Here is a 26,558-nt window from a genome sequence, read left to right as displayed (position 1 = left end):
ACTTATATAGTGCTGCTTTTCATCCGAGTGCAAGATGGTGGCAAGATGGTGGCAAAATGGATTATTAATTGAGTGGCGTGAAATTGTGGAGATGTTTTGCAACTTTCAAAACAACCAAAGACGAGAAAGAAGAAAGAAGAAAGGAGAAGAGCAGGATGCTCACGTGAAAGCCACCATCATTGCAGAACCAGATCTGGTCCATAAACTCATCACCATCACCATCATCGGTTTAGCCAAAGAACATGTCTTATGATTTAAATATACCATGGCCGTCCAACACCTATAAACCCCCAACAGAAGCCGAAGTTTTAAACTTGGTCAACACCATCATCACAAACTACTCACTCGGCATAACTCATCAAGTAATCAATTTCACCGTGAATGAGCTTGTGAAAATCCCAGTTCTGAATCAGGACGCGGTCAACCCAATACCCACGAAACAGTTACTCGCAAAGCTAAAAGCATCATGTCCCAACTTGTCGCTCTTCACACGGTTGACTCTAGTCGTGAGCGACTTGTCCAAGATGCAAGCGATGACGAAACTACAGGATTGCTTTGACGTGATTGCAATCCAGCCCATGAATGAAAAAGCACTACAGTTGACGATAATGAACATCGAGTGCGACGTAATCAGCCTAGACATGTCCAACAGACTCCCCTTTTTCCTAAAGTTCAAGACTATAGGAAGCGGATTGCAAAAGGGACTCAAGTTTGAGATCAGTTACTCGCAGATTGTAAGTGGCCCAAAAGGTTACCAGAACGACGCTGTGAGTTACAACTTGCTCAAGAAGAACTGGTTCAACAATGTGCTCCAGTTGATCAGAAGCTCGAGGTCAAAGGGTTTAGTCGTATCTAGCGGGGCCCAGAATCCTATCCAGTTGAGAAACGCAAATGACATCTTGATCTTGTTAAAGACGTTGGGACTCGACAACAGCAGAGCAAAAGCGTGCATCACGCTGAGCCCTGAGAGTGTCTTGGTGAGCGGGAAACTAAGACACAAGTCACATAAACAAGTGATTAGCGTGGGAGATGAAAACTTGATCGACATCAAGCTGGAAGATCTGGAAAAGAAAAACAATGTAGGAGGCTATAAGCGGAAATTTTTGGAAACTCCCACTGGTCGTCTATTAAAGAAGAAAAAGGTATAAATAATTCAGTGCGATGGTCTGTGATCAGCTAAATCAGCTAAATAAGGGAGACTTGATAGCTTTGATCCTGCTGGGAGGTTCTTTCTTTGGAGCTGGCTTGCGCACCAGTTGCGTTTTCAAATTGGGTTTCTTTCGCTGGAGGAATATGGATGGTTGGTGTTGTTGCAGTCGCCTTTTCTTTGCGATTTCCGCCATCTTGGCAGGCGAGGGCGGTGGCGTGGGTGTGAGCGTTGGTGCCAGTGAGGATGCCGGTGACGATGTCACTTCCGGTGTCTTTTTCATGACCGGTTTAGGTGCAGCTTCCTTTTTGCTTTGATCAAAGCAAGTTGTGCGTCGTATAGCCGGCCGTTTCGGCACTCGAATAGGTAGACATTTAAAAGCATCATAAGGATCATATCTCGTGAGTTTGCCAAACAGACGCTGGGACATTTGTGCGTCTCTCGTAGCTCTCTCCAAGATTGAATTTTGCACTAGTCGCGTCTGCCGATTGCGAAACCACCCACTTCTTCCACCACCATTATTATTGCCACCACGACCACCACCACCACCTCCAGATGCAATATACGGCTGCCGCATCCTCTTACGCGATGGATCCCGCAAGACTTCATTCACAGTAATGACTTTATTCTTTGACTTCTCCTTCATGTACGACTGCTGTAAATGTCGAAGCCGCTTTGCTGAATCTTTTCGAAACTCATCGCGCTGCTCGATGTATCTGTAGTAAAGTGACTTGTAGGGCATTTCCGGTCCGTGCACCAAAGGAGCGTCAACTACCCGGTCGGGAAAATCCTTTTGTATCAACTGTTTCCATATCCCATCAGTATGGGGCATCAATTGTCTTGACAATTTCTCTAGTTGGTCCAATTGTTTTGCTGACATGGCCGAGAGCACTGGTTCTAGTAGATGATAGGGTGTGGTGCCGACATCTTGGAGACGAGTGATGTTTCTCTTTACGCATTGCTGCGATAGATGCAAAAGCGTCGCTAGACCGTTGGGATGTTTATAAGCAACTTTGGCTCTTTCCATTTCGCTTTTTATACGCTTTCTTTTTTCGACTTGTAGATGGTATGTGTGGGGAGGGTGGTTTGTTTGGTTCGTACGGGTGGTGATGATCAGATGTGCCCTTTTAAGTGTGTCTCTTTCTTTTTCTCTCTGTTCTCGCTGCCCTACTGATGTCATGATGGGGGAGTAAAACCTCATAGACATGCAGAGATCAAGAGGACAGACAGACGGATAGCCAGTGGCCAAACTGCAAATAACTAATAAAATACAAATATATATATGTATATGTAGACCACAGTGCAGCGGCAGCGGTTCAAGTTTGGTTTTTCTTTTTTTTTTTTTTTAAATCAAAACTTCAAGCTTTTCATGATGCCGTAACCCAAGGTGATGATGCATAGGTAACAGATGATACTGGCCGCAGCACCTCGGAGCAAAAAAGTTCGAACTGTGAGGTAATGTCTGCCAACATCGTCGCGCATACTGATGGCTGTGATGTTTGGGAACCCCGAAGAAGGCAATGCTTGTGCAATACTACTAATGAGCGCGATACCAGTCACCAACAACGCTGGATGGGGATCGGGCAAGGATTTGCCGACATTTTGCATGATGGGCAAAAGAAGAATGGCCGAGACTGTGTGGCTCACAAATGTTGCAACCACCAAGGCCAAACACCCAAAGATTATCAACACGACGTAAACGTCGTAGTCCATGACTCGCTTTTGTTGCGCGATTGCAATGGTTGAAAGGAGACCAGACGAAGTGATTGCTTTGGAAAGAGCCATTCCTCCCGAGGCCAAAAATACAATGTTCATTGGGTAATTGTTTAAATCGTCGACCTTGAGCAACCCGCAGGCGTAAAACACCGTGAGTGGGATGATGGAAATTATGCCACTTTCACCAAATGTGCCGCCAATTTTCTGCATCACGCACCATAGAATAACCGTGGCCAAAGTAACAAGGAGGACAAAGCACTGCTTGACTGTCCACCTGTCCTTGATTGGCTTATACTGCAGCAATCTGACCCCGTTCATCTTGAACGTGGTGAACAAGAGCACCCAAACGAGCACCAACGAAAGAATCGAAACCGGTAACGCCACAGCAAACCAATTGCCCCAACTTGGATTCTGCAAATACTGGAAAGCAATGACATTTTGTGGACTCGAGATTGGGCTCGCCATACCGCCGATATTGGCAGACAAGGCTATGCCCAAGACAAGCGCCTGCGCAACGGGGCTCTCAGTGGGCAAAGTGTGCAACACCGAGTTGATCAAGGAATAGCACAAGACTGGCGCGGCAACGTTGGAAATCCACATCGACAAGAACAAACTCACCCCCATAATCGCGAGAAGCACATTTCTTGGATTCGTGCCGGCAAAAGCCAAAATGTATGATGAAAACACTTTGGCAATGTTGTATTTGGACAAGGCTGCCGCCAAGGTGAAACCGCCAATGAGGATCATAATAGTCGAGTTCCACATGGCACTCAAGACATATTTGGATGCATCGGCAGCAGCCATTGGTTCATCTGTGCCTTCAATCTTGCACACCTGGCATGTGACAGCTAGCAACGGCACCAACAACGCGGTGGTGTACAAGGGAATAGCTTCTGATGCCCACAACATTGCACATGCAACCAACACTGCCAAGGCGCGGCCTTGAACGGGGTCATTAAAAGTCTTGACGGAGATCAAAATGGCAAACACCACAACGGTAATCAAGATTTTGAGCATTTGTTTGGAAAAGAGCAATTCTGGTAATGAGAATGAACCCAGCTCCGCCTTGCCACTGCCACAACTGGCCCATTTGGGTAGTTTGATTTCCTTCATTCTCATGTACATTAGAGAATTGGTGACGGTTCCCTCGTCTCCCATTTTACTCTGGCTATTTTCCAAGTCCAAAGTGTAGGCTCTCTTTTCCAATGACAACAAGTCCTTCCAAACGGTGTTTCTTTCAAAAACAATATGATCGCGTAAATGCGATCTCAAGTCATTCTTGACGTACTCCAATTCTTGCTTTGTAGTGGAGCCCATAGTTAAATTGTTTGTGAATAGGGCGTAGATTTTGACAACTTGGTTGATTTTGCAGTCAATGACATCAGTTGTGGTGGGGTTGAAAACGCGACTATTATAAGGCAAGACATTCTTGATGAAATCTTCTTTGATCGAATAGCCGCAGATCTTGTCGAATTTCTTGCAAATCTTGGTAAAGGCCACCTTGTTGAGCTCAATGTACGATTTCAACTCTGACAAGTTGATAAAGAGACAAACTGCCTTTTTCTTCATGGCAACTTTGAATTGGTGTTTTACATTGAAATAGGAATGGTTCAACAATACCGAGTCGTCTTTGCTGTGAAGACTATCTTCCTCTTCCTCGTCATCGTCGTCGTCTTCATCATCATCGGAATCTTCACCAACGTCAAAGGAGCCCGTGTTGACAGTGATTTGATTTTCGAGGTCATACTGATTAATGGGTTTTGAGTCATCGAGCCGCTGATCAAAGTGTTTGTAGACGCTGGTTCCATCCAATACTGTAGTTGTTGTTGTTGTTGTTGCAGGTGTAGTTGTCGCTTCTGAATGGAATTGGTCTTGACTATTAGATGCCTCGCGTGTACGTGTACGCTCTTGAAACAATTCCTCAACGTTGATATGGTTCTTTGCGAGATTGCCGATTAAGTTATCAAATGAATCAAAAACTTGCGCTTCCTTTTGATTATAAAACCGCTTAATTTTTTCCAACTCCGCAGTTAAAAGTTTGGCGAAAATATACAAGGGGTCAGTATCTAGTGGTTCTTTCGCGGCATCGGCATCATTGAAAAAATCAACCAAGTTGACAGTAGACGTTGAAGTTGAACTGGCAATTTCACCAGAGTAGGTTCTTACTTCTGAGCTCTTGGTGCTGACATCTTGACCTTTTTCATTCCCATAGTCAATTTCAAATTTTTGCAATTCAACTTCACTATTTTCAAGATCATCTTTTCGACCACCACCAAGACCAAACTTGTGGGGGAAAAAAGTCTTTGCCAAGCGATTTTTCTTTAATCGAGACCCAACCAAGGAAACCGCACTATGAGATTTTGCAGTCGAAGAAGACGAAGAAGGAGAAGGAGGAGAAGAAAATGATGATGATGACGATGCTGAATTATTCTTGTGATGCTTACTGTTTTTCAAAACTTCCATGAGCTGAGTCACAGTCTCAGCTCTTGTCCTGCCTTCTCGATCATCTTCTCCCAATTCTTCCGCTGCTGCTGCTTGGTCTTGTTCAAGTTTGTAAATTGTCTTTTTTAACGAGACATAGTTTAAATAGCTTTCCTGCCACTCGGGGACAGCATTGAATTTGAGCGAATGAGAAAACTTCATCCAAACTGTTCGTTTGCCTGTTTGTTGCCTGTTTGCTGCCCGTTTGGTTATTGCTTGGCTGGTTATTGGTTGTGGGCAGTGAATGAAGCCAGAATGGACGGGACCAGCTGTGTTTGTTAGTGTATATGACAGAAGCCACCTAAAAATTAAAAAAGTGCAACTTCAAGAAAAAAGAAAAAATGTGTCAAAATTTTCTTATACTCGCACTTTGCGCGAAAGAAGTTAGCGGTCGTGTGACCGAAATAGGACACCCATACCGAAGAGCAAAAGTTTTCCTTCTTCTTTTCTTTTTTTCTTTGTTCAACAAAGCGCCCCAATGAAAAAACGGCATTTGGAACAATCCCCCAAATATTCATCGGAGGCAATTAGCGGCTAAGCAATTAAACAGATGATACCTCATCTCTCCATCGAGATCCCCCCCAATGGAAACTGTATGAAAATCCATTTCTTCTTTTTTTTTTTTTGAATTGTCGAAGGCATGGTTTGTCCCAGACTAGAAATTTTTTAAAAATGAAGCGTCCAAATTTCCTTAAAAATCCTATCGCAGTCCCCATTTCTCTCTCTTGCAAAGACCCTGCTGAGAATTGCGGTTTGATGTAAAACACAAATAATTTATCCGGTGAGAGAGAGAGGGGGGAGGGGGAGGGGCCGTCCTGAGACCGATGGATACTAAAAACTTTATTTTCGGAGAAATTTTAAGGGGCAGAAGAAAGCCGCGCATTCTTCCGAAAACGGAAACTTTGTATCCGAATCAGGAACGTCTTCTTTGCAACTTCCGTATGGTGAAGTATTTGGTAGCGCGCATTATTTTTTCCATCTTATACCAGTTGGAACTTCTCCAGGATGGATATTCACCAACAGTTTCATGGTTGCCTGGACCAAAATAAAAAAAAGTGGCAGTAGATGGGCTATAAATCAAGTTATGTAAAAAGCTAGGATCATTACTGAGCCTGTTTTGCAGAGAGAAAAAGGGGAGAGCACCAGTTGAGTTCCCGGAGACGCCAACAAGACTTCTCGATGGTTCATCTTGCCTTGACTCAGCCAAGCTGCCCGGCCAAGACCAACGAGTTGCTCAATGCCTTCATAAATTCACTTTCACTGATATCCGCTGCTCAATTCCAAAAATGTTTGATGGAAAAAGGTCGGTCAGAGGTGTGAAAAACTCTTTGTTTGACACTCAATTGTTCTTGTTGGTGGTGATGCTCTCATAGTGAGAAACTGATGACACACAGTCAGCTTGAATTTTTTTTTTATTTTTCTTTTTCGCGGTGCTGCGTTTTTTGGCTCAACCGAGTGTAGTTTCATACACCACACCTGTTCCCAAATAACCGAACAAGAGATCTGCACAGGATTAGATTGGAGAATTTTGCCTGCTTTTCCTTTTTTTTTTTTTTGACAAGAGTGATATGTACATTGTTGAAAAATGTCAAGTAGGAGAATTGAAAACGACGACAACAATCAGCCACGACTGAAATTGCCCATAAACGCCACATCATCACCAGCAGCAGCAGCAGATGGGTTCTCGCTGAGGATTGGTACCCCGATTCGACTAAATAGTCCCCACATGTCAATAGCAGATCTAGCAGCAGCCAAGAATCTAGGCGGTGGAAATATATCTCATCACCATTTGCTTGCCCATTTGGCATCGTCTTCGCAGAAAATGTCCTCGTCAGAGTCGACGTCGATGAGTAGTGGCACATTGCATAATCCGAAACCTCGAACCTCTAGTCAGGCGCCACAGTTGTCACAAATAGACAGCGACTTGGAATCGATATCGTCGCCACTTGCAACGTTCCCTTCAACCCCAAACTCGGTCGACCTCGAAGTTATGCCAACTTCGACACTGCATAGTAATTTGCCCAAACTTGTACATTCATGGTCACATACCCATTCCATACTATGTTGCATCGCGTCGCCAAAACATGACTTGTTGTATTGCGGAACTCAAGACGGCAAGGTGTTGATTTTCGACATGATGACCTACAGCTTAAAACAAGTGATTGAACGCGGTGGAGCTACTCATCAGATAAATTCCGTGTTGACCATGACCTTGAACAAAGACGAAGATGTCTTGTTCGTGGCTGGCTCAGATTCGTTGGTGAAGGTATACGATGTGAATGGATTTGTTTGCACCCACATTATCTATTCCCTCGTTGACATTGGCGACATTTTCTCCGTGGCCTGGTGTGACAAGTTTCAAACCTTGTACATTGGAGCACAAAATGCCAGCATCTTGTGGTGCAACTTATCCTATGGCGATAGCACAAATCTCGAAAATTTGCCTCATCTTCGATACGATAAATTTTTCGACTCCAAAGGTCCCGGTGGGTCTCAAAATACTATCCAGACAAGGCACGATTTGTTCCGCAAGAATTCAAGAAGCAGTACCATAAGCTTGGCGGATGTGACACAGGCGAGGAAAATCAAATTCATCGAGTGCAAATCGGAGGATATAGTGCGGTTTGCCCATCACGGCTATGTCTATTGTCTTGAAATTGTCGATACCGTTGTTGGCCACTTTAAAGAATGCAAGTATCTCATTTCTGCCGGCGGAGATGGACTAGTCAACATTTGGTCAATGGATTCAAAGTTGACCAAATTGGCGTCGCTACAAAATGACGAATCCGTCTTGTCGATGACCATCCAGGACTCGCTATTGTATGTCGGACTCGGCGATTCATACATCAATGTCTGGGACTTGATGACACTACAGTTGATTAGGTCGTTCCAGTTTGAAGATAGCGGCATCAATGAGGTGCTTAGTCTTGGCGTGTACGGCGACTCGTTGTTCAAGGCGTGTGCAACTTCGGGCTTGGTCAAGCTTACCATGAAGTACAGAGATGTGGCCAACAGCGTGATTATGAGTCCCATTGCAGATCACGGAGTCATCAATACCGTTAAAATTTTCAAGTTAAAGCAAACTACGTATTTGCTTGCAGGAGGCAACAAGTCGTTGATGTTGTGGGATATATCCGATGGCAGCGAGGTGGAGGAGCTTCTTCACTCTTCGACACCGCTGTCTAAATGCACAAGATTAACCGATAATGATCTTTTATCGATGTTGAAAAAATACATTTCCTACAAAACCATTAGCAAGAACCCCAGTCTTTATCTCGAGGATAGCCGACATTGTGCTCAATTTTTGGCCAAATTGTTGAATAATTTTGGCGCCTACCAAACCAAACTACTCCCCGTTCGAGATGGGAACCCCATTGTGTTTGCCGAGTTTAAAAAGAATGCCGCTGAAGCTGAAGCTGAAGCTCATGCAAAAGCTAATTCTAAAATCGAGAGGGTGCTTTTTTATGCACATTACGACGTTGTTGATGCCACCAGAAACGAAGCAAAGGACTGGAGCACTAACCCCTTTATCTTGACAGCCAAAGAAGGCAATCTCTACGCGAGAGGCGTTAGTGACAACAAGGGCCCCACATTAGCGGCAATATACGCTGTTGCCGAACTTTTCTCCCAGGGAGAATTGAGCTGCGATGTTGTGTTTATAATCGAAGGCGAAGAAGAATGCGGCTCGATTGGTTTCCAAGATGTTATTCACCACCACAAAGCTTTGATTGGGGAAATCGATTGGGTAATGTTGAGCAACTCGTATTGGTTGGATGACATCACCCCTTGTTTAAACTATGGTCTACGTGGAGTTATCAATGCCAACGTCACCATAAAATCAGACAAGCCGGATCGGCACTCTGGTGTCGATGGCGGTGTGAGCAGAGAGCCGGTGATGGACATGATGCAATTACTCAGCACATTGATGGACCCCGTGACGCAGCACATCAAAATCGATGGTTTCTACAATGATATTTTACCACTAACACCATCTGAAGAATCATTATATGAAAAAATTAATCAAATGCTGAACACTTTGATTGACATTGAAGTGTTGAAAGCGAAATGGAGACAGCCATCCTTGACGATCCACAAGATTCAAGTCTCGGGCCCCAACAACAACACCGTGATTCCCCAGCTCGTCAAGGCCACCATCTCGATCCGGATAGTGCCGAATCAGGACTTGGATTCAATCAAGCTCAAGTTGGTTAACCATTTGCACGCGGCGTTTGACCACCTTGCATCGGAAAACTCGCTCCACGTTAACATTTTCTACGAGGCCGAGCCGTGGTTGGGCGACCCCAAAAATAAAGTCTACCTGATACTATACCGCAACATTGAAAAGCACTGGCGGCAAGAGCCGCTTTTTATAAGAGAAGGCGGGTCGATTCCAAGCGTGCGCTTTTTGGAAAAATGCTTTAATGCACCAGCGGCGCAGATCCCCTGTGGTCAGTCTAGCGATAATGCACATTTGAAGGATGAAAAATTGAGGATTTCAAACTTGTTCAAGTTGAGGAGTATTTTGAAGGATACACTTCAGGAAATCGGTCAAAAATGATGGAAAAAAAGCCAATTTTTTTTCTTTTACCAATTGTAGTTGGTGTGAAAATGGAAACTATTTAGAAAATGAACACCTTATTGAAACGTTGCCTCTTTCTTCCTCCTACCATAGTTTATCGGTGTATTTTAGGGGAAGGCGTTAGTGGACACTCGCGAAGCTAAGATTCGAGATGGAGAGAAAAAGCGAGAATGAGGTTATAACCCACCTTTACACATTGATAGTCGCTAGCTATAAAGTATTTGAAAATTTCATCACTGAAGCTTAAAGAATCTGGCCATCTCGCGGGGGATGAAAGGTAAGTGAGAGGAGGGTCCCTTGCGTTGGTTATAGTTTGAACACGTAGGTAAGGTTAAGAGCTCCACCCTCCCCCCCTTCCCTCTACTTTTATTCCCGTCCCCCGATCCCGTCCCAGCCTATCCCATCCAAGCGTGCCGATATTCTCCTCACACGCTACACGGCATGCGAGGAAGTTGGGCGAACCGGGCAATGCTGCTACTTCCACCACCCCTACACTGTCATCACGCTCAATGCATCTTAAATGCCCCTATTTTTTGCTCTTGCGAATTACTAAAGAGTTTGCATATGCATTTATATTACATGTCGACTCTCGAAAAAAATTTCGTATGCCTTCACCATTGAAAAAAAAAAAAATACAAAAAGAGCTGGAGCTAGAGCCGGGTTCAACAAAGTTTAACTTCCTCGATCGGCTTTCCTCCTTCTCTCTTCTTCATCAAGCAAAGATAATCTCATTGCTTCTTCAATCATCCGTTGCTCAACAGCCGCGTATCCACTATTGGAGCCCACCGTGCTTGATCTCGCACGGGAGTTGTTGGTGTTACCCTCAATGATTAAATTACTGGCATGAATCGCAGTAGCAGCAGCAGCCTTGCGAGCTAACTTGTGCCTAGCCGAATTCAAATTGACTTCCCAATCGGGTCTGATTATATCGATGGTGGTAACACCGGGAGCCGTGGCAGCAACCGAGCTTCTTCTTTTTATAGCCTTTTTCTTCAACACTTTGCTCACCATGGAACTGGCCGGTGGCGGAGACGTGGGCGAATCAAAATTGCCTTTTGGCACTTTTGAACTTGGACTTGGACTGCCACCCGTGGAATCTTCATCTCCATCTCCATCGCCATCTGTTATGGCACTAGCGCTTTCGTCTTCGGCAATGGCACTGACAGTTTTGTAGTCTCCAGGTGCGATCCCACCGATCCCGGTGTGGATGTCAATGGGTGGCTCATAAGTGACACCAAAATCAGGCATGGCACAATAGGGGCAGCTCGCGGGCTCCGAAATCAACGAGTGCGGTTGCTCGCCTGCTTGCTGATTTGACGGATCATCATGTGGTGGGTGTGGATCTAGTCTCTTGATCTGGACAAAGCACTCAGTACAAATAGGCTGTAAACAGCATCTCGAAACATTCAAATGCAGTGGATAGTACAAGAAACAAATGGGACATTCGCTTGGATGTCGATATAGTTTCAAGCTCAAATCTTTACTGGGACACTGGCTATGTCCCCTTTTCTTGTATTCAAGATACTTGTTTTCCTCATCTTTTTGAATTTCCTTCATCTTGATGATCAACAGCTTCAACTTGGCTTTTTCCTCTTGCCGCTTATAGTAGTTGCTACTCTTGTGGATCTTGTGGTTATCCAAATCGTCTTCTTCATTTTCATCGTCATTCAAACCGGTAGGCTCTTCAAATGCATGCAAGGGCAACTGTGACAACAAAATCGCCAATTCTTCGTTTGTCCAAGACTCGTCAAAATCCTGCAAAGGGGTGAAAAAGGGCGAGATTTGACGGTTAACAATCAACGACCGCACTATATCAACGTCGTAGTCCAAGTTGGACTTGTAAGTGCCAAATGGTGCCAAATAGCCACCATCGACATTTTCCTCGGGTCTAACCACCAATTGCAGGTAGTGGTAGTACTGTTTTTGTTCCTTCTCTTCCTGTCGTTTCCTTTTCCTCAAATCGGACGATGAAGGCGTGGATTTTGAATTGCTCGCTTGACCACTTGTTGCTGCTGAATTTGTATGCCTTCGTTGCCTCGATCCCCCACCTCCTGCTGCTCCTCCGCGGTTGCTCGAGGAGGCGGTCGACGTGTTGTACGTGTTCGGACTTGAGCCGGCGTGGATTGTAGACACTGCAGAGTTTGATCTACTCCTAGACTCCTTTGCCGGAACATTCCCCATCTTGACCAGCCGATATGAGTTTCAGTTTATCGTAGGTTGCCGAATTCCTTCAAAAAAAGTGTGTGTGTGTGCAAATGTTAAATAAAACTTCCGTCTCCTTCTCAGTTCATTTAGACAAATTTTCAATAGGAAAACCGACGCCGCTAGCCAACTTCTGTTGCTAATGTTGTTGACTCTTGTATTGGCCAGCCTGTCCCTGTCTGGCTCTGTGGGTTGATCAATGGGGGAGTATTTGGTTGTAAAAAATCAAGAATCTGTGATAGACTGTGAGTGGAATAGCTAAGAGGAAAAACAGGAAATAAAACGATACCACACAACAGCTCTCTCGATCGGGAGAGCTACCACACCACCTACACGCACCACCTGCGGCTCACGCCCTGTCCAAAAGAGGATGCACATAAACTCTCCTGCTGGCTGCTCTACTTGCTCCTCTTGTTGAAGCGAAATGCGTTGCTCGAGAAGGGAACAAGAGACAGTGCTGCTTTGTTATAAGGCCCTACGGATGTGGTCACAAGCTCTCTTCTTTGCTAGAGGAGTCCTACGGCTCTCTCTCTCTCTGCATTGTTTCGTCTTTATCCGCCTGGTGAATCACACCAAAGCTAGCAACAGGACAATCTTTTTTTTTTTTTAGTAATACTACGTCAAGGAGGGGGCCACGGACTCCTTGTTTCAAGTCAGATCCATAGACTTGCGAGAGTCTGGTGATGATCGTGGTGGTGGTGGTGGTGATGATTCCACTCTCCGTTTTTACATTTTATCCGCCAAACTTTTACGCTGTTTGTAAGCAACCTTCACTCCTTCTAACTGCGCCTAATTTTTTTTCCTTTTTGGGCCTTTTTATTTTTCCGTCTCCGGTGTTCGAGACCCTTGCCGCCAAAAAGCTTCAAACCTCATTACATGCTTACACGAGGATGTTCAAGCAATATCCTCTCCTTTCCCTTGTTATATAAGACAAACTGCTAAATCCATTAGTAATGTACGTTGCTTACTCTCTGTCTCTAGTCCATTTGTTCTCTCACATTCTCTCAACTACAAGAAAAAAGAATTACCACTTTGATTACTTAATTTTATTAATCTTGTATTAAAACATTTGTAACGTGAAAGAAAAAAAAATAGAAGAAATGAAAACTCATTTCGTCGTTTGCTCTAAGTTCGGTTTCTAGTTAATCCAACACCTAACCCAACACCAATCATGGCTAATACAACCAATATCCAGAATAGCCCGGTGATGAAACTTGTGATTTTTTGACTCTTTGTGAATCTCTTGAGCACAACCAAGTCGGTAGGTTTCTTTTCCTTGTAATACCGCATTCCACCGTAGTACGAGTTCAGTTGGTCTTCACCGTCAAATACACCAATTGTGATTAAAAAGAATATCGGTGGCACAACCAATGCAAGAACCATTAGCCCACCAAACTGTATCCAGGGGTAATACACAATTCTATAGTCTGACTCAAAATCTGATTGTTGCTGCCTCTGCTGTCTCGGTACGTATGGAAGTAAAGATTTATCAATTGCAAGCGAGTCCAAGTGTTTCTCCAACTGAATCATATCGGTTGAGTTTTGTCTGTTTTCAAGCACCAAATTGCGTTTGGGCTTTGATAATACCAAAGACGAGCCATGGGAATTTTGCCTATGCTGATGTTGCTCATAACTGTGTTCGGCACTAAGCTGTTGACCTCTATACGGTTGACTATGCTGTCGCTCTTCGCCACTATCTCCCCCCTCATCCTCGACAACCAATAACTTGGCAATTCGCTGGATCGAAGAATTCAAAGATGGAGACTGACTGCCGCTTCTCAAAGCGGCTCTTGAAGAAACACCATTATGGCCACCACTGCCTCCAGAATACGCGCTGCCAGGTTGTTGAACGTCAGTTTCGCTTGGCTCCAATGAGTTCAATTGACTGCCACTTTCGGATTTCGACTGCTGACCTTCACTACCATCGATGGCGGGGTTGTGGTTGGGAGCAGGTCGTGCACTTTTGGTTTCGTAAACTGACCACCGGTTCTTGGACTCATCGAAATCTTTGTTATGTATTTTAAATGTCATCATAGGTAAACCCGTGTGGGGATCTAACCCCGCTGTCATATCCTTGATATCATTATTACTAGCACTGCCTTCGTCTGCAAGAATTCGTCGTGGAATACTCAACCTTACTTGCTCATCTTGTGATGCATTGGCAGTGCCAGTGGCGGTAGCATAATCAGAAGTTGGTCGAGATAAGGATGATTGGGGAGTTGTCAAGATACCAGGTGGATTGACATACTGGTATGGAGATTCGGAATTGTTACTGCTCTTAGATTGGTCATGGTCATGAGGCGAAACTAAATTCCGCAACAATTCACCCGATGACATTGAAGATCGAGTGAAACTATCTCTCAACATGGATTCATCAAATGTAAAGGTGGCCCTTGGGTTATTCGCCTGTTCAGGATCTAGCAACGTTTCCTCCAAAATGTCATTTTGCAAACTAATGCGCTGGTATCCAGAGTATGGTCGATTGGTTGGAGGAGTACTTTGATGAGCGCTGTTGTCAGATGAAGAACGTTGCACTAGACCAGCTACTGCGTTTGGGTTTTCAAACAAAATACTATCGTGTGCCATTGAACGCTGTGAGCTGCGATTGGATGTGCGTGTCCCACCAGATACAAGTGGACTTGTTGTAGGGTCGGGATATTTAGCGGAATCCACTTCACTTTCACCTCCATTTCCATTTCCATTTCCACCTCCGCTTCTACTTTCTCCTTCTTCTTCGTCTTCGCTATACGTAAGGGAAGCACGTAACGAAGTGCGATTAGCGTCAACAGTTGTCGAAGTGCTCATATGCTTTCCTACGGTCTTGACTGAATCAACTTTACCTTCTTGAATCCTGTAGCGCAAGGAGACACCACCCTCGGAATTGTTTGTGCTGTCCGATGGAGAAGAGCTGGTAGGGTCGCTGTTTTTGCGCAAAGTGTCAGTTATAGGTGATGGATGGGCAAACTTTGCCTTTGGCAAATCAATGTCATCATCGATATTGGCCGTGGCAGTCGCCGCCGCCGCCGCCGCCGCCGCGACAGCCTCTTCTTCTGAAGGTTCTGGGATGGTTGCTTCCATGGCAGATTCAGGACTGTTTCTTTTCCTCTTTCTAGAAGCACTTGATCTCACCGATTCTTGTCTTGATAGTCTGGACTTTAGTTCTTCTTTATCCTCGCTCGTTACTACCCCGCTGCTTGGTCTCGTATCAACTGTTTCAAGAAATCTACTCTCGGGTATGACATCGGCATCTCTGCTTTGGAAATCGGGAAAGAATGAAGTGTCGGCATCTTCAGTAGTCAAGCCTAAAGGTATGGCTTCTGAGCTTGTTTCTGGTACTTCTGCCGCTCGGTGTCTCTCTGTTTTGATGGATTCTTCTTCTGATTCTGTATCTGCAAAATCTTCTACAGTGACTCGTCTCAGGAGCACCGGATATTTTGGCTGTTGCTGTTGCTGCTGCTGCTGCTGTTGTTGTTGTTGTTGTTGTTGTTGCTGTAGTTTTTGTAGTTCTTGTGGATCCCGCAGTTGCAGCAGCTGCTGATGCTGGCTTGAACTTCCTGGCTCTGTTGATGCTGGAGACTTTTTCCTAAGTTTGGGTCGAAGACTGAATCCTAGCAATTTAGAAGATCGGCTCGGCGTTATCAGCTCATTTAAGGATGTTCTACTCCCCGTTTCTTCATTTTCCAACTCTGGCTGCTCCGTGATGGAGTCGATTGAATATGAGGAAAGCCTATTTTTGAATGATAAAATGCTTTTTAAAGTCTTTGTGGGCGAAGTGAATTCGGGGGTGGTTGCTGCGGTTGTTGCAGCATCATCAAAAGCCTGTTGCGAAGAAGAGGAAGAAGAAGTGGTTGACGGTGGTTGCCAATTTCCTCCTGTTGCAAAAGTGCCAGTTTGAGACTCATCTTGCGATTGTTTCCGTTTGGGAGTACTCCCAAATTGTTTCATCTATCAGGTTGGTGATGTTAATGATCTCTCTTTCTTTTCTTCTTTTTTCTGGGATTGGGCGGCTACTGGGTAATGTAGCGGATATCTATGAGAAAACTTGGGCAACGGTATCAAATATGATATATATGCAAACGAAAAAAGCGAATGTAAAAGAGTTGGAACAACTGGTGAATTAAAGGTAAAAAAAAAAAATCCTATTGTTGAAAAAGAGTGAAAAGTAGTTGGTAAAGTGTCTCTTCAAGCAAAGAAGGGCAATGTGGCCTCCGGAGTTGAAACTTTGTTGATCGATGAGAGATATATGTTGCAAGTGTTGATGGGTGGTTAGTTGTGCTTAATTTTCTTCTCTGTTGTTGTAAAAACCACCAGCAGCTAGTGTATGCGAGCCGTAGATAATTTAATTACTGCTGCACTCTATTATTACTCTAACCAAGAGTCCTGCTGCTAGGGTTACTATTATTATTGTTAGGGAGGGTGGTATCCACTAGGGAGAGCCGCACGTGATAGCACCACTGGCTTTTTGGCCCGGAGCTTGTTCCAACAGCTGGTGGCGTCAATGGTGGCGACAGACTACTATTGCTCTTATCCCGTTCCACAGCTCCACTTGCAACAAATCAAAGAGAAAAACAACAAGGAAAGAACAAGCCAGACCCAAGAGAGCCAAAGCTCCCTATTGGCTCTCAACTACATGGCATGCATATGGTTCTAGTGCACCTTGTGTAACCGGGACTCAATTGCCAAGTTGCTGGAACAATAGACACAAGCATGTCTCTCTTTTTTTTTTTTCCCACATCCCCTGAAGGTGGCAGTAAGTTCTCCAAACTAGGTTATTTTCTTCAAGTGTTGTTGTTCCACCCGTCTTGCATTCACAGCACAACCCATGCTTGATTCTTAGCTTCCCTTTCTTACAACTGCTACAAGCTGCCCTGCCACTTGCCCCAGTGGGCTTGCTCTAGTAATAATATAACTTCGTTAAGAAAATAAGAAGGGAATTTTTTTTTCAAGGGTTCTAGATACGACGCGAAAAAGAACAGCTACCACATTCTTACGAGGCGCCCGATGCGCCTTTTGTTCTAGACCTGGCTTGCGTGTTCAAGAGACAATGGCATTTTCCGGCAAGAGCAATACATAAAAACTGTCCTTGTTTATCAGACCTTGATTTGACATCTCTCCCGCATAGGTGTATAAGTGACAGACTGCTCAGTAGTAGGACCTCCTAATTTGGCGTGGTATTTTCTTTGCCGTATTATTTATATCTCAACTGAATTGAGTAAGACGCTACCACCAGGGGAAAAAAGGTTTTGATTTCATGTAGGTTCAATTAATTTTTTGGGGTCACGTGACAGCGATAGTTCAATGCAACTAACCAGAAAAGGGTATGCACAACACAACCCAAACCCAATGCCCCATGAGAGCACATTCTTTCGCCTTACAGAGGATGACCCCTCTTACCTTTTCCCGGCTTTACGTTATTTTACGACGTGTAGCTGTCTTCGTCCAAGCTCGGGGTTTCGTCTCGTAAAAAAAAAAAAAAAAAAAAGGTTGAAGCCCACGCCACGTTACAACACAGAGTAACATCATGCAAAAGCATTGACCAACAAAGCAGCTTTTTTTTTTTGTTTCTTTTCTTTTTTACTTGAAAACATACATTTGAGATATACACTTGATTAAACGAAGTATGAAATGAATGAAGCTGAATACTGAATATAAAAAAGAAAATAAAGACGGAAGAAATGAAGCATGGCCATGATTATGTTGTCTGTGTTAGTGTTAGTGTTAGTGTCTGTAGAGAGAGAGGAAAATTTCAGCCAAAACAGAATCAACTCTTTGAGTCTGTAGCGTAAACGTCAGAGGGTCTTCTTATTCTGGTCAAAACTTTTTTTCTTTTTCCCCACGGGATGGAGGGGTTTTTTTTTTGGTCTTTCAAAATGAGTGTGAGTGGTGTGTTTCCTTGTTCATTTTTTGGTGTAATGAAAGTTGAGAATACTCTAGTCTCAGATTTCTCAATAGTTGGATCTTCTTCTTCTTCTCACTCTTCTTCTCTTCTTACATGGACCAACACTGCCAGCGCCAGGTTGAGATGAAGTGATCGATCCACCACCGGTACTAGGAGTGGTGGTGGTTGTAGTTGGCCAAGTCAACCCACTTCCGCCAGATGATGAACTGCTTGAACCGGAACATTGCCCGGCAAAAGCAGCAAAGGCAGTTTCAGCAACCGTAGCCAAGGTGTTGAAGTTCAACAACTCCGAAAACAACTGGCCAATCAAGCCCGATTGGGTCAATGCGTCGATGATGGCTGGAATGTCAATCAAGTTGTTAGCCAACATGGCCTTGATCAAGTCAACGGCAAAGGAAAGGTAAGCAGGGTTGGTCAAGACATCTTTCACCACCGAAGTAGCCAATCCCGACTTGTACAACGAGTCCAACAAATTGTCAACAACAGTACTAACATCGAAATCTAATCTCTTTTCCGCAACAACAAACGCAGACAAGCTTTCGTCGTGTTCATCTCTAGTGACCAACGCAGTTATACCCTGGTTGATCAACTCCCTGACTTTGCCAGCCAAATCACTAATGATACTAGCTGCAATATTGAACAAATCAACATATAAACTGCAATCGCTGATCAAATCATTGATCAAGTTGACGGCCAAGTTGGAAGAAACCAAAGCATCCAACACCGCTTGCAACGAGATTATACCACTCTTCATCACGGCAATCAAGACATCGATAATGATGGGCTTGAAAGTGGGGCTCGACACGAAATAGTCCAAGATTGCCGGCGCTAATTGGGTCTGGTCAATAGCAGTAAGCACATCGGTGACTATTTGGTAATCTCTCTTGAGAATCTCCGAGTCAATGGCATCTCTCTTGCTTTTGTAGTTGTTGATGTAGTCCACCAAGGCCTGCAAATCGGGCTCACCGCTGCCGCCGTTAGCTTGTCTCTTGTCGAAAACGGGTAAAGTCGACAAGACCAAGTCAACCTCTTGTCTTGCTGCTAATTGCACCGAGTCGGGCCTTGCGACTTGTTCGATTGAAGCTGCTGAAGCAGAGGCCACCATGGCCAAGGCGGTGGTTGTAGTAGTTAACTTCATGATATTAGCGAATGTATAAGTAAAATATATTTATCGATTCCGATTCGAATTTGGGAAAAAAAACCTGAAAATATCGTGGAGGGAGGAAGAGAACGAAAGGAAATGAAAGTCGACGAGTACGGTGTGTGGTTGTTGGATTAACAATAAGAAAAGTGCCTGTAAACTTCCACCATCTGTCGTACGATTGATGATCATTTATACTAAACTCAACCCCAAGGTCTCCTCAAAACTGCTATTCAACAATTTATCACAGCTTTCTTTCATTCACTTACTCTTTTGGCTTTCTTTTTTCGGTTTGAATGCAACAAATGAAAATCTTTTGCAACAATTTATCTTTTAGTTTCGGTATCCAGATTACTCCATTTGGGGGGTTGGCCAACCCCAATGACCCAAACAGGAAAAAAAATTATTGCAACAAAGAGCGACGCAAGAAAAAAAACTTCTTAAGTAAAGCGGCTTTGTGTCACGGTGCACGATTTGAGCATCTTGAACCACTCCACTCACTCACTCACTCACGGCAAGTAAGAGACTCTGCTTTTTCTACCTCAAGAACGAGATCTTTTCGAGAGCAGATACGACAGCTGACAATGCTTGGAATGTGCTAAAGATAGAACAGGTCGAGGCAGCATGCACCGTGACTTTGTTCACCAAGACGGCCAAACTGAAACTTGCACGTCACTCTACATTGCCCCCAATCCCTCAAACTTGAAGACTGGCTTTATCCGTTTTGCAAGTAAGGAAAGCCTCTTAACTTACATCTCACACCCAACCCACTATTCTCTCCCCCCCCCCCCCTCAAACAACTACCGAAATCAGCAAAGTTCTCATTCTCAAACAATTCATCAAACAACTCTATTTCGTGGAGGACCGCATTTAGTCTTTAATTCTCCAATTTCCAAAAATCCCCATATCTCCGCGTCTAGCCCCGCGCTCGTCCCACGCTAGCTGGATCCGCCACCATTCAAAGCATGCTGATATTACTCCTCGTGGTAGATCCTCTTGACAAAAAATATGAAACCCTTCTTTAAAGGTGGTTCTAGTTCTTGATTTTCCCGGAGTTTTTTTCTTGCTTTGATGCTGTACCCCTTGAGATTTTTGACGTGTTGGGACGGTTTCGTATCTTTTTAAGCCTGGTTTTTGAGCGAGGCATGGTAAATCTTCGACAATAGAGGGAAAAAAAGAGAGAAAAAGAAAGATGCTGCATGTTTGGTTGCGTATAGCAACGTCAGAGCCGGTCGCTTTGAATACATACAGTACAGGTGTAAAACACGGCTTTGCCCAGGGGTAATGGGGGGGGGGGGGGGGGGATTTGAAGTGAGCGAGCGATAGGGGGAGGAGGAAGGGGTTGCTACCTCCGCCGCACGTGACCGTTTCAATATGAAGAAGAAGAAAAAGAAGAAGAAGGATAAAGTTTGTAAAACTCCTGTAATCAGGAACCAAAACCTTGGGTGTTGAAACCCCCAAAGCGCATCTTAAATTTTTAACTACCCTTGTTCATGGTGTATTCTTAGGAGAGCCAATTTTCCTTCTCATATACACTGCCTGAACCGCCCCACTTGGTTTCCACCCAGTTTTCCCATCTTTTTGTTCTTTTTTTCTTTCTTTCTACTTTTTACCAAAAAAGCTCATGAGTGAGGACTGAGTTTTCTTCTTACCATCATTTGACTTGTTGGCAACCTTGGCTGGGGCAACCTTATTCACGGCTTTTCTTTTAGCGGCATTGGGTCTTGTTACTGGCCGTGGTTTCCTCTTGGTCACCGTGTATCCTTCGTCATCAACTTCCTCCACCACTTCCTCCTCAGCTTGTTCCCCTCCCGCCTCTTTCTCGTCTGGATCCTCCACAAACAACTGTGCTTCTTCTTGCTCATCTTCTTGTTCTTGTTCTTGTTCTTCTCCTTTTACTTCTTCTTCCTCTTCCTTAGCAGAGTGAGACTCTGCTCCAGATTCTTGTTTCTCTTCATTGTCACTGTCATTGTCATTTCCACCTTCGTCCTTGGTATCGTCGCTAAATTCAAACTCACCATCATCATCATCATCAAACATCTCATCAAGGTTGGAAGTAGGCGGCGGACGAGTATCGGCCTGCAAATCTTCATCACCTTCAGCAACGTCCATGGCATCATTATGACTTCCCACAATGATCCGCTCCTTCGGCTGTGTTTTCTCGGCTTTTCTCGATTTATACTGATACGATCCGGCAGGTTTGGCAGGCTCGGTATTCGATCGCTTTAGCGGGGTGACAGACTCGGTTTTCCTCGAGGTATAGCTAAGACCACCACCACCTTTTTTGGCCGCGGGCTGGTTCTGTTGCTTCCGCGATACGTAGGATGATGACAACCCAGCATTCCTTTTCGGGCTAGTTTTCGAATCTTGAGTTTTATCTCTCCCACTACTTCTGGACACAGGCGTGCTCGTCTTGATGGGAGACGAAACTGGTATGTCATGGACCGCAGCCTCGGATATCTTGGGTCCGATAATGATTCCGTTCTTTTCATACTCGGCAATCTTGCTGAGGTGGCTCCTGATTTTCAACTCTTCAAGCGCAATGTCATTCAAGGTGAACATCAAGTCTTTCTTCTGGACACCGTAAACGTGTACTGTGGAAATCTCGCTAAATTGCCTCATGCTGTGGTCAATCATGTATTCATCCTGGCAGTACTTGACGCATTTGGTGCCGTTTTGGTCAACTCCGCAAATCACGAATGAAGCACTTAGCGTATCCTTGTTCTTTCGATAAAATTCATAAAGGGTAGTCTTGGCTCTCACGAGGGGGATGCTTAGCAGTCTGGAAAATGCCCGGTATGAAATCGACTTGGAATTGGTAATGACCTCGTTTGCCAAATACTCAATTTCTTCCGCGGGGGCTTCCATCGTCATATTTTGAATAAGGCTAGAAAGGGGGAGGGATATATGATCTCTATGTTTATATAGTCTTGCTTTGTATTTTACTCTTTGATCCCTGGTGGCTTAATTCACCATGGATACGCGTGTCAAACACACACAAGCAGAAGTTTTTTATCTTTGCTTTGGTTCTCTCCACACGTGACGACTTCGCAAAGTCAAACAGGCTGCAAAAAGAAAGTATATGGACCCCAACTTTGGACTTGGACTCCATCGTCAAATCTAGAAGGGGAACTACATCAAGAAACATTTCCAAAACACACAGTTTTTCGCCTTAAAGTTACTACATGAATCCTATACATATAAGAAAATAAAAAAAAAACCGAGAATTGAAGGTATCAAAATTAAAGCTCATCTTTGACTGGGATCTTTTCACCAGCAGCTTCCAACCTCGCCTTTTCTTCGAAATAAGCAGCTCTCTTTTTAGCCCTCAATTCAAGGTTCCCCTCCAAAGGACCCTCGATCATCTCCGGCGTGACACCATTACTTATCAAAGTTCTCCAGGTCCTTATATTTTCAAACCCGTTTCTAGCATATTGGTAATCGAGAATGGCTTTTTGCACATCCTCTTGACAGCTAAGCACAAATGGGCCATACTGCACAACCTCTTGATCCAATTTCTTACCACCAACTAGGACAAATTCAACTTCGGAGTCGTTCGAGTCACCTGCGGCTGCTGCGTTTGCAACATTCTTACCGGTGATGTAGTCACCTTTCTCTTCAAAAAAGACGTTTTGATACTGGGCAACCTTTGTGTCGCCGTTCAAAACCAACGTGTTACCCTTGATAACGTATAAAAAGTAATTGAAACCTTCTTGCAAGTCCTGCTTGAACTCGCCGCCAGCTTTGACTTTGTAGTAGTAGTAGTTGATTGGCGTGTATGCTAAGTCCTTGACTGATTCCACGCCATGACTCTTGCCGCTAATCACCTTGACAATGACTCTACCTTCGTCTGCCGTCACCACTGGGATTTCCCATTCTCTCAAGTCGCGATACCTTGGCGCTGTGTCTTTCAAACTATTGGGCAAATCAACCCACAACTGCAAGCCTGCAGTTGGTTCGCCGTCAGTCGAAGGCACGGGCATTTCCGAGTGGACAACACCTTTGCCTGCCGTCATAAACTGCAAGTCGCCCGCGTATAAAATGCCCTTGGAGCCGGTAAAGTCCTCATGGGCAAATGCACCATGCAACATCAAGGTGATGGTTTCCTGACCACGATGTGGATGTTCGGGGAACCCATTGGTGCCCGAGCTTGAAAAATGGTCAAACATCAAGAACGGGTTGAAATTTCTTTGGCCAATAGTACCAATCGACCTGCGAACTTTTGCGCCAACTCCTTCGGATTGCTGTCTGGCTGTAAGGATTTTTCCAATTGCTCTTGCTGACATTTCGAATTGGTTGTCTTGTTCTTGTTGCTGTTGTTGTTGAATGATAAACTCCTTTGCTAAAATGGTCTTTGAGATAAAGATGATGTTGATAAAAAAAATGCAGATTGAGGGATAAAGGAAATTTCCCATGAATTTATACTTGCCCGAAAATGTGCTGGCACTGTTAGTCTAGATTTTAAGCTGTCAACCGCGTAGTGACTGATTGCAATAAGTGGAGTAGATGCTTCTCGAAAGCTTTGAACTTTTTCAGATTGTAATGAATTGGTAATTTTCCCCAAAATTTGGTTGATGATGCTGACGCGCAGTTGATTAGTTCAATTCAAGACAAATTGATCTGAATATATAGATTGTCATGATCATCTTCTTGTTCTTCGCCACTTGGGATGATGATGTGTGGTGCCCCTTGAGGCGAGATTGTGACAAATGTAATGAATTACTAAAAGAAAAGAAACACACTCAAATCTGCATGCAGTGCGGATTTGTAATATGCACTGTTGACCAAATCAATTGACAGTCAATTGTCATGAATGAGTAAAGAAGCAGGGGGTAAGACAGGGCCTATCAATTAACCGGTGTACCTTTTAAAGCTAATTTTAAATGGGCATGTGGCATGTATGAGAGAAGCTCTTTCTTACCACTAGATGGGTTCTATTTCTCATGGAAAATTAATAAAAAATTATTAAGGGGCTTTTTTGACGGGTATGCGTCATGGCCACGCCCCCTATCGGATAAATGTCCGTCAAACAACGATGCCAGATATCTTTCAAAGCTCTATTATCAACTTGTATTTTTCTTTCTAGCAAATGTATATACCGTGTCCCAGATCACGTCGACTTTCGTATCATCACACCAACCCATTTTCTGTTTCAATTCCTCAACGAATGTTTCAGCGATGTCGTACTTATCGCCATGTTTTTTCATCCAGGTATGATACGCGCTCCAACTTTTGACATAGTTTAAAAACCAATTCATGTCGATGGTTTTCAGGATAAACAAGGGTGTCTTTGATGTAAAAGGATCCTCGCCATTCTTGGCGGGCGCTCCGTCTCTTTCTGAAACGTATTCATGGCGTACAATGTCATAAAAGAGCAGCTCGGGAGGCGATTTCTCCTTCAATAGCGATCTCAAGTAGTCGTGTCCTGGCTGTTGATAGTATGGCCCCATGTACCTTTCAAAGGCTTCGTCGCTCCCTCGGCTTTGTTCGAGTGACGAGTTATAAGTATAATTTTCGTATATTTTGTTCGCTTCGGGATGCCCAATGAAAACAGGGTCCTTGTAGAACCAGTAGGCTAGAGTAGCATCGGGCTTCAATACTCGTGCCGACTCCCGGAAAAACTGTTCATGGTCGACCCAGTGACAGCATTCTGCGCCAGTGACCAAGTCCACCGAACTGGGCTTGATTATACCGGGATGACGCTCGGCCGTGCCTTGGATAAACTCAATGGTTTTGCTGGGGTTTTTGTTTGGTCTTGGAGAGGCCCGGCATTGTGCAATCATGGTCTTTGACGGGTCAGTGCCTACGACATTATCAAAAAGATCCATTAGCTTAAATGCAACAAAACCAGAGCCACAACCAATGTCAACCGCCAACCCAGATTGACCTGTCTTGCACTGATACTCGATCAAGGCTTTGTAAAAAGGTTCAGGGTAGTTTGGTCTTGATTCGTCATAATGCCGGGAGTTGAAGTTGGCCTCTGAATAAGAAGACATCTTAATATATGAAGACTAGAGGCAATATCAGAAGTCCTTGCAAGGCTACTTTCCCTTTGGTTCTGTATTTATAGAAAAGACTTTTGTAGATGCAAAAGTAGCAGGAGTTCCAGCGGTTGCGCCGGTACCGGAGGGGCATTTCCCCGGACGAAATTGCGCACGTGACTAACCTGCAGCAAGGTTGAAAGTAGAAAGAGAATTTCCCGCTACAACTCAAGCAACGGCCGTGATTAATCATTTATCAGTTCAAGTCCAATGAGTGAGGATAGCAGTAACAACAATAGCAGCAGCAGCAATAGAAATGAAGACGCGACGAATGAGATAGACTCCTCATCGTTTGCCAGCATTTTGGCCGGTGTCAAACGAATGCGACAAGAATACGGAGGGGACCATGAGATTACAGTCAAGAAGAAGCAAACTATACAACAACAACAACAACAACAACAACCATCAGCAACAGCGGCAGTACGAAGCACGACCACATTGAGCGCGTCAGATCAATTGCAAACGCTGAGACCGCCAATTGTCAATATCAGGGAATCAAGAACAACTTTGGACAAGCCCACAGCAGAGCCCATTCCACCTGCGCATCCTGGCTCCAGCGACAACTCACCCCAGCCTCAGTCCAAGTCTCAGCAGGAGCCGCTGGCGCTACAGAGAAACGCGTCAGATGCAACTTTGGCTCGATCCGCAAGGCACATACATCAACAATCGAGATCAGCAGGACCTGCCGAAGTACTAGTACACAAATCTCAAGAAAAGAACCCGTTATTGAGCGAATCAATGATGAAAACCACCCCCTGGGTGTTTGACTCGTCAATCTTATCGGACTACTACATAAGCCCAACTTTCCAAATTCTTTTCTTATCCCTCAAATACCACAAATTGAGACCAGAATACATATGGACGCGATTGAAAAAATTAAACAAGGGCTCAAGCATCGTTGAAAACAGAAATGACCGCGTGCTACGTGTGCTATTGGTGGTTGTCGATATCGATTCGCATCAGGAGCCGTTGAGAAAATTGGCCGATTTCTGCATCAAACACGACTTGTCCTTGATGCTCGCGTGGTCATTTGAAGAAGCTGGCAATTACATTGCCTTGGGCAAGCATTTCGACAATGCACCGCAAAAGTCAAAAAAGAGCATACAAGGTTTTAAGGGCACCGATTACAATTCGAGCGTGGTCGAGGCGCTCACTACAGTCAAGTCGGTGAACAAAACCGACGTTTCGAATCTATTGGCCAATTACAAATCAGTAAAGGAGATCGTGCTCCATAGCTGCAAAAATAATGAAGAGATGGGGAACATAGCAGGTCTAGGGTCCGCTAAACGACAATATTTGAAGCAGATGTTTCTGGAGCCGTTCATTTTCAACAGGGATTATGATAAATGAAA

At 44.4% G+C, this 26,558-nt stretch overlaps 11 protein-coding genes across 11 annotated transcripts; 3 read left to right on the top strand and 8 right to left on the bottom strand. All coding sequences in view use genetic code 12, as the record gives it.

The window, feature by feature from the left end:
• Positions 1-242: 242 nt before the first annotated feature.
• Positions 243-1,148, top strand: LODBEIA_P27150 (uncharacterized protein; the record flags this gene model as incomplete). Its single annotated transcript, XM_066972745.1, has 1 exon — positions 243-1,148. One exon carries the CDS (start codon positions 243-245, stop codon positions 1,146-1,148), a length of 906 nt encoding a protein of 301 aa, XP_066829653.1.
• Positions 1,149-1,181: 33 nt separating this feature from the next.
• On the bottom strand, positions 1,182-2,174 carry LODBEIA_P27140 (uncharacterized protein; the record flags this gene model as incomplete). Its single annotated transcript, XM_066972744.1, has 1 exon — positions 1,182-2,174. The coding sequence occupies one exon, from the start codon at positions 2,172-2,174 to the stop codon at positions 1,182-1,184; it is 993 nt and encodes a 330-aa protein (XP_066829652.1).
• Positions 2,175-2,497: 323 nt separating this feature from the next.
• LODBEIA_P27130 (uncharacterized protein) lies at positions 2,498-5,506 on the bottom strand (the record flags this gene model as incomplete). Its single annotated transcript, XM_066972743.1, has 1 exon — positions 2,498-5,506. The coding sequence occupies one exon, from the start codon at positions 5,504-5,506 to the stop codon at positions 2,498-2,500; it is 3,009 nt and encodes a 1,002-aa protein (XP_066829651.1).
• Positions 5,507-6,929: 1,423 nt separating this feature from the next.
• On the top strand, positions 6,930-9,902 carry LODBEIA_P27120 (uncharacterized protein; the record flags this gene model as incomplete). Its single annotated transcript, XM_066972742.1, has 1 exon — positions 6,930-9,902. One exon carries the CDS (start codon positions 6,930-6,932, stop codon positions 9,900-9,902), a length of 2,973 nt encoding a protein of 990 aa, XP_066829650.1.
• A 693-nt stretch (positions 9,903-10,595) lies between these two features.
• LODBEIA_P27110 (uncharacterized protein) lies at positions 10,596-12,104 on the bottom strand (the record flags this gene model as incomplete). The annotated part of the gene is made up of 1 exon (XM_066972741.1): positions 10,596-12,104. One exon carries the CDS (start codon positions 12,102-12,104, stop codon positions 10,596-10,598), a length of 1,509 nt encoding a protein of 502 aa, XP_066829649.1.
• A 1,146-nt stretch (positions 12,105-13,250) lies between these two features.
• Positions 13,251-16,070, bottom strand: LODBEIA_P27100 (uncharacterized protein; the record flags this gene model as incomplete). The annotated part of the gene is made up of 1 exon (XM_066972740.1): positions 13,251-16,070. The coding sequence occupies one exon, from the start codon at positions 16,068-16,070 to the stop codon at positions 13,251-13,253; it is 2,820 nt and encodes a 939-aa protein (XP_066829648.1).
• Positions 16,071-18,070: 2,000 nt separating this feature from the next.
• On the bottom strand, positions 18,071-19,162 carry LODBEIA_P27090 (uncharacterized protein; the record flags this gene model as incomplete). Its single annotated transcript, XM_066972738.1, has 1 exon — positions 18,071-19,162. The coding sequence occupies one exon, from the start codon at positions 19,160-19,162 to the stop codon at positions 18,071-18,073; it is 1,092 nt and encodes a 363-aa protein (XP_066829647.1).
• Positions 19,163-20,767: 1,605 nt separating this feature from the next.
• LODBEIA_P27080 (uncharacterized protein) lies at positions 20,768-22,033 on the bottom strand (the record flags this gene model as incomplete). The annotated part of the gene is made up of 1 exon (XM_066972737.1): positions 20,768-22,033. The coding sequence occupies one exon, from the start codon at positions 22,031-22,033 to the stop codon at positions 20,768-20,770; it is 1,266 nt and encodes a 421-aa protein (XP_066829646.1).
• Positions 22,034-22,407: 374 nt separating this feature from the next.
• Positions 22,408-23,451, bottom strand: LODBEIA_P27070 (uncharacterized protein; the record flags this gene model as incomplete). The annotated part of the gene is made up of 1 exon (XM_066972736.1): positions 22,408-23,451. One exon carries the CDS (start codon positions 23,449-23,451, stop codon positions 22,408-22,410), a length of 1,044 nt encoding a protein of 347 aa, XP_066829645.1.
• Positions 23,452-24,228: 777 nt separating this feature from the next.
• Positions 24,229-25,161, bottom strand: LODBEIA_P27060 (uncharacterized protein; the record flags this gene model as incomplete). The annotated part of the gene is made up of 1 exon (XM_066972735.1): positions 24,229-25,161. One exon carries the CDS (start codon positions 25,159-25,161, stop codon positions 24,229-24,231), a length of 933 nt encoding a protein of 310 aa, XP_066829644.1.
• A 255-nt stretch (positions 25,162-25,416) lies between these two features.
• LODBEIA_P27050 (uncharacterized protein) lies at positions 25,417-26,556 on the top strand (the record flags this gene model as incomplete). The annotated part of the gene is made up of 1 exon (XM_066972734.1): positions 25,417-26,556. One exon carries the CDS (start codon positions 25,417-25,419, stop codon positions 26,554-26,556), a length of 1,140 nt encoding a protein of 379 aa, XP_066829643.1.
• Between the last annotated feature and the right edge of the window lie 2 nt (positions 26,557-26,558).

The sequence above is a fragment of the Lodderomyces beijingensis genome, assembly GCF_963989305.1.
Source record: "Lodderomyces beijingensis strain CBS 14171 genome assembly, chromosome: 3".
In the NCBI taxonomy this organism is placed as follows: Eukaryota; Fungi; Ascomycota; class Pichiomycetes; order Serinales; family Debaryomycetaceae; genus Lodderomyces; species Lodderomyces beijingensis.
This window is presented reverse-complemented; position numbering and strand designations above follow the sequence as displayed.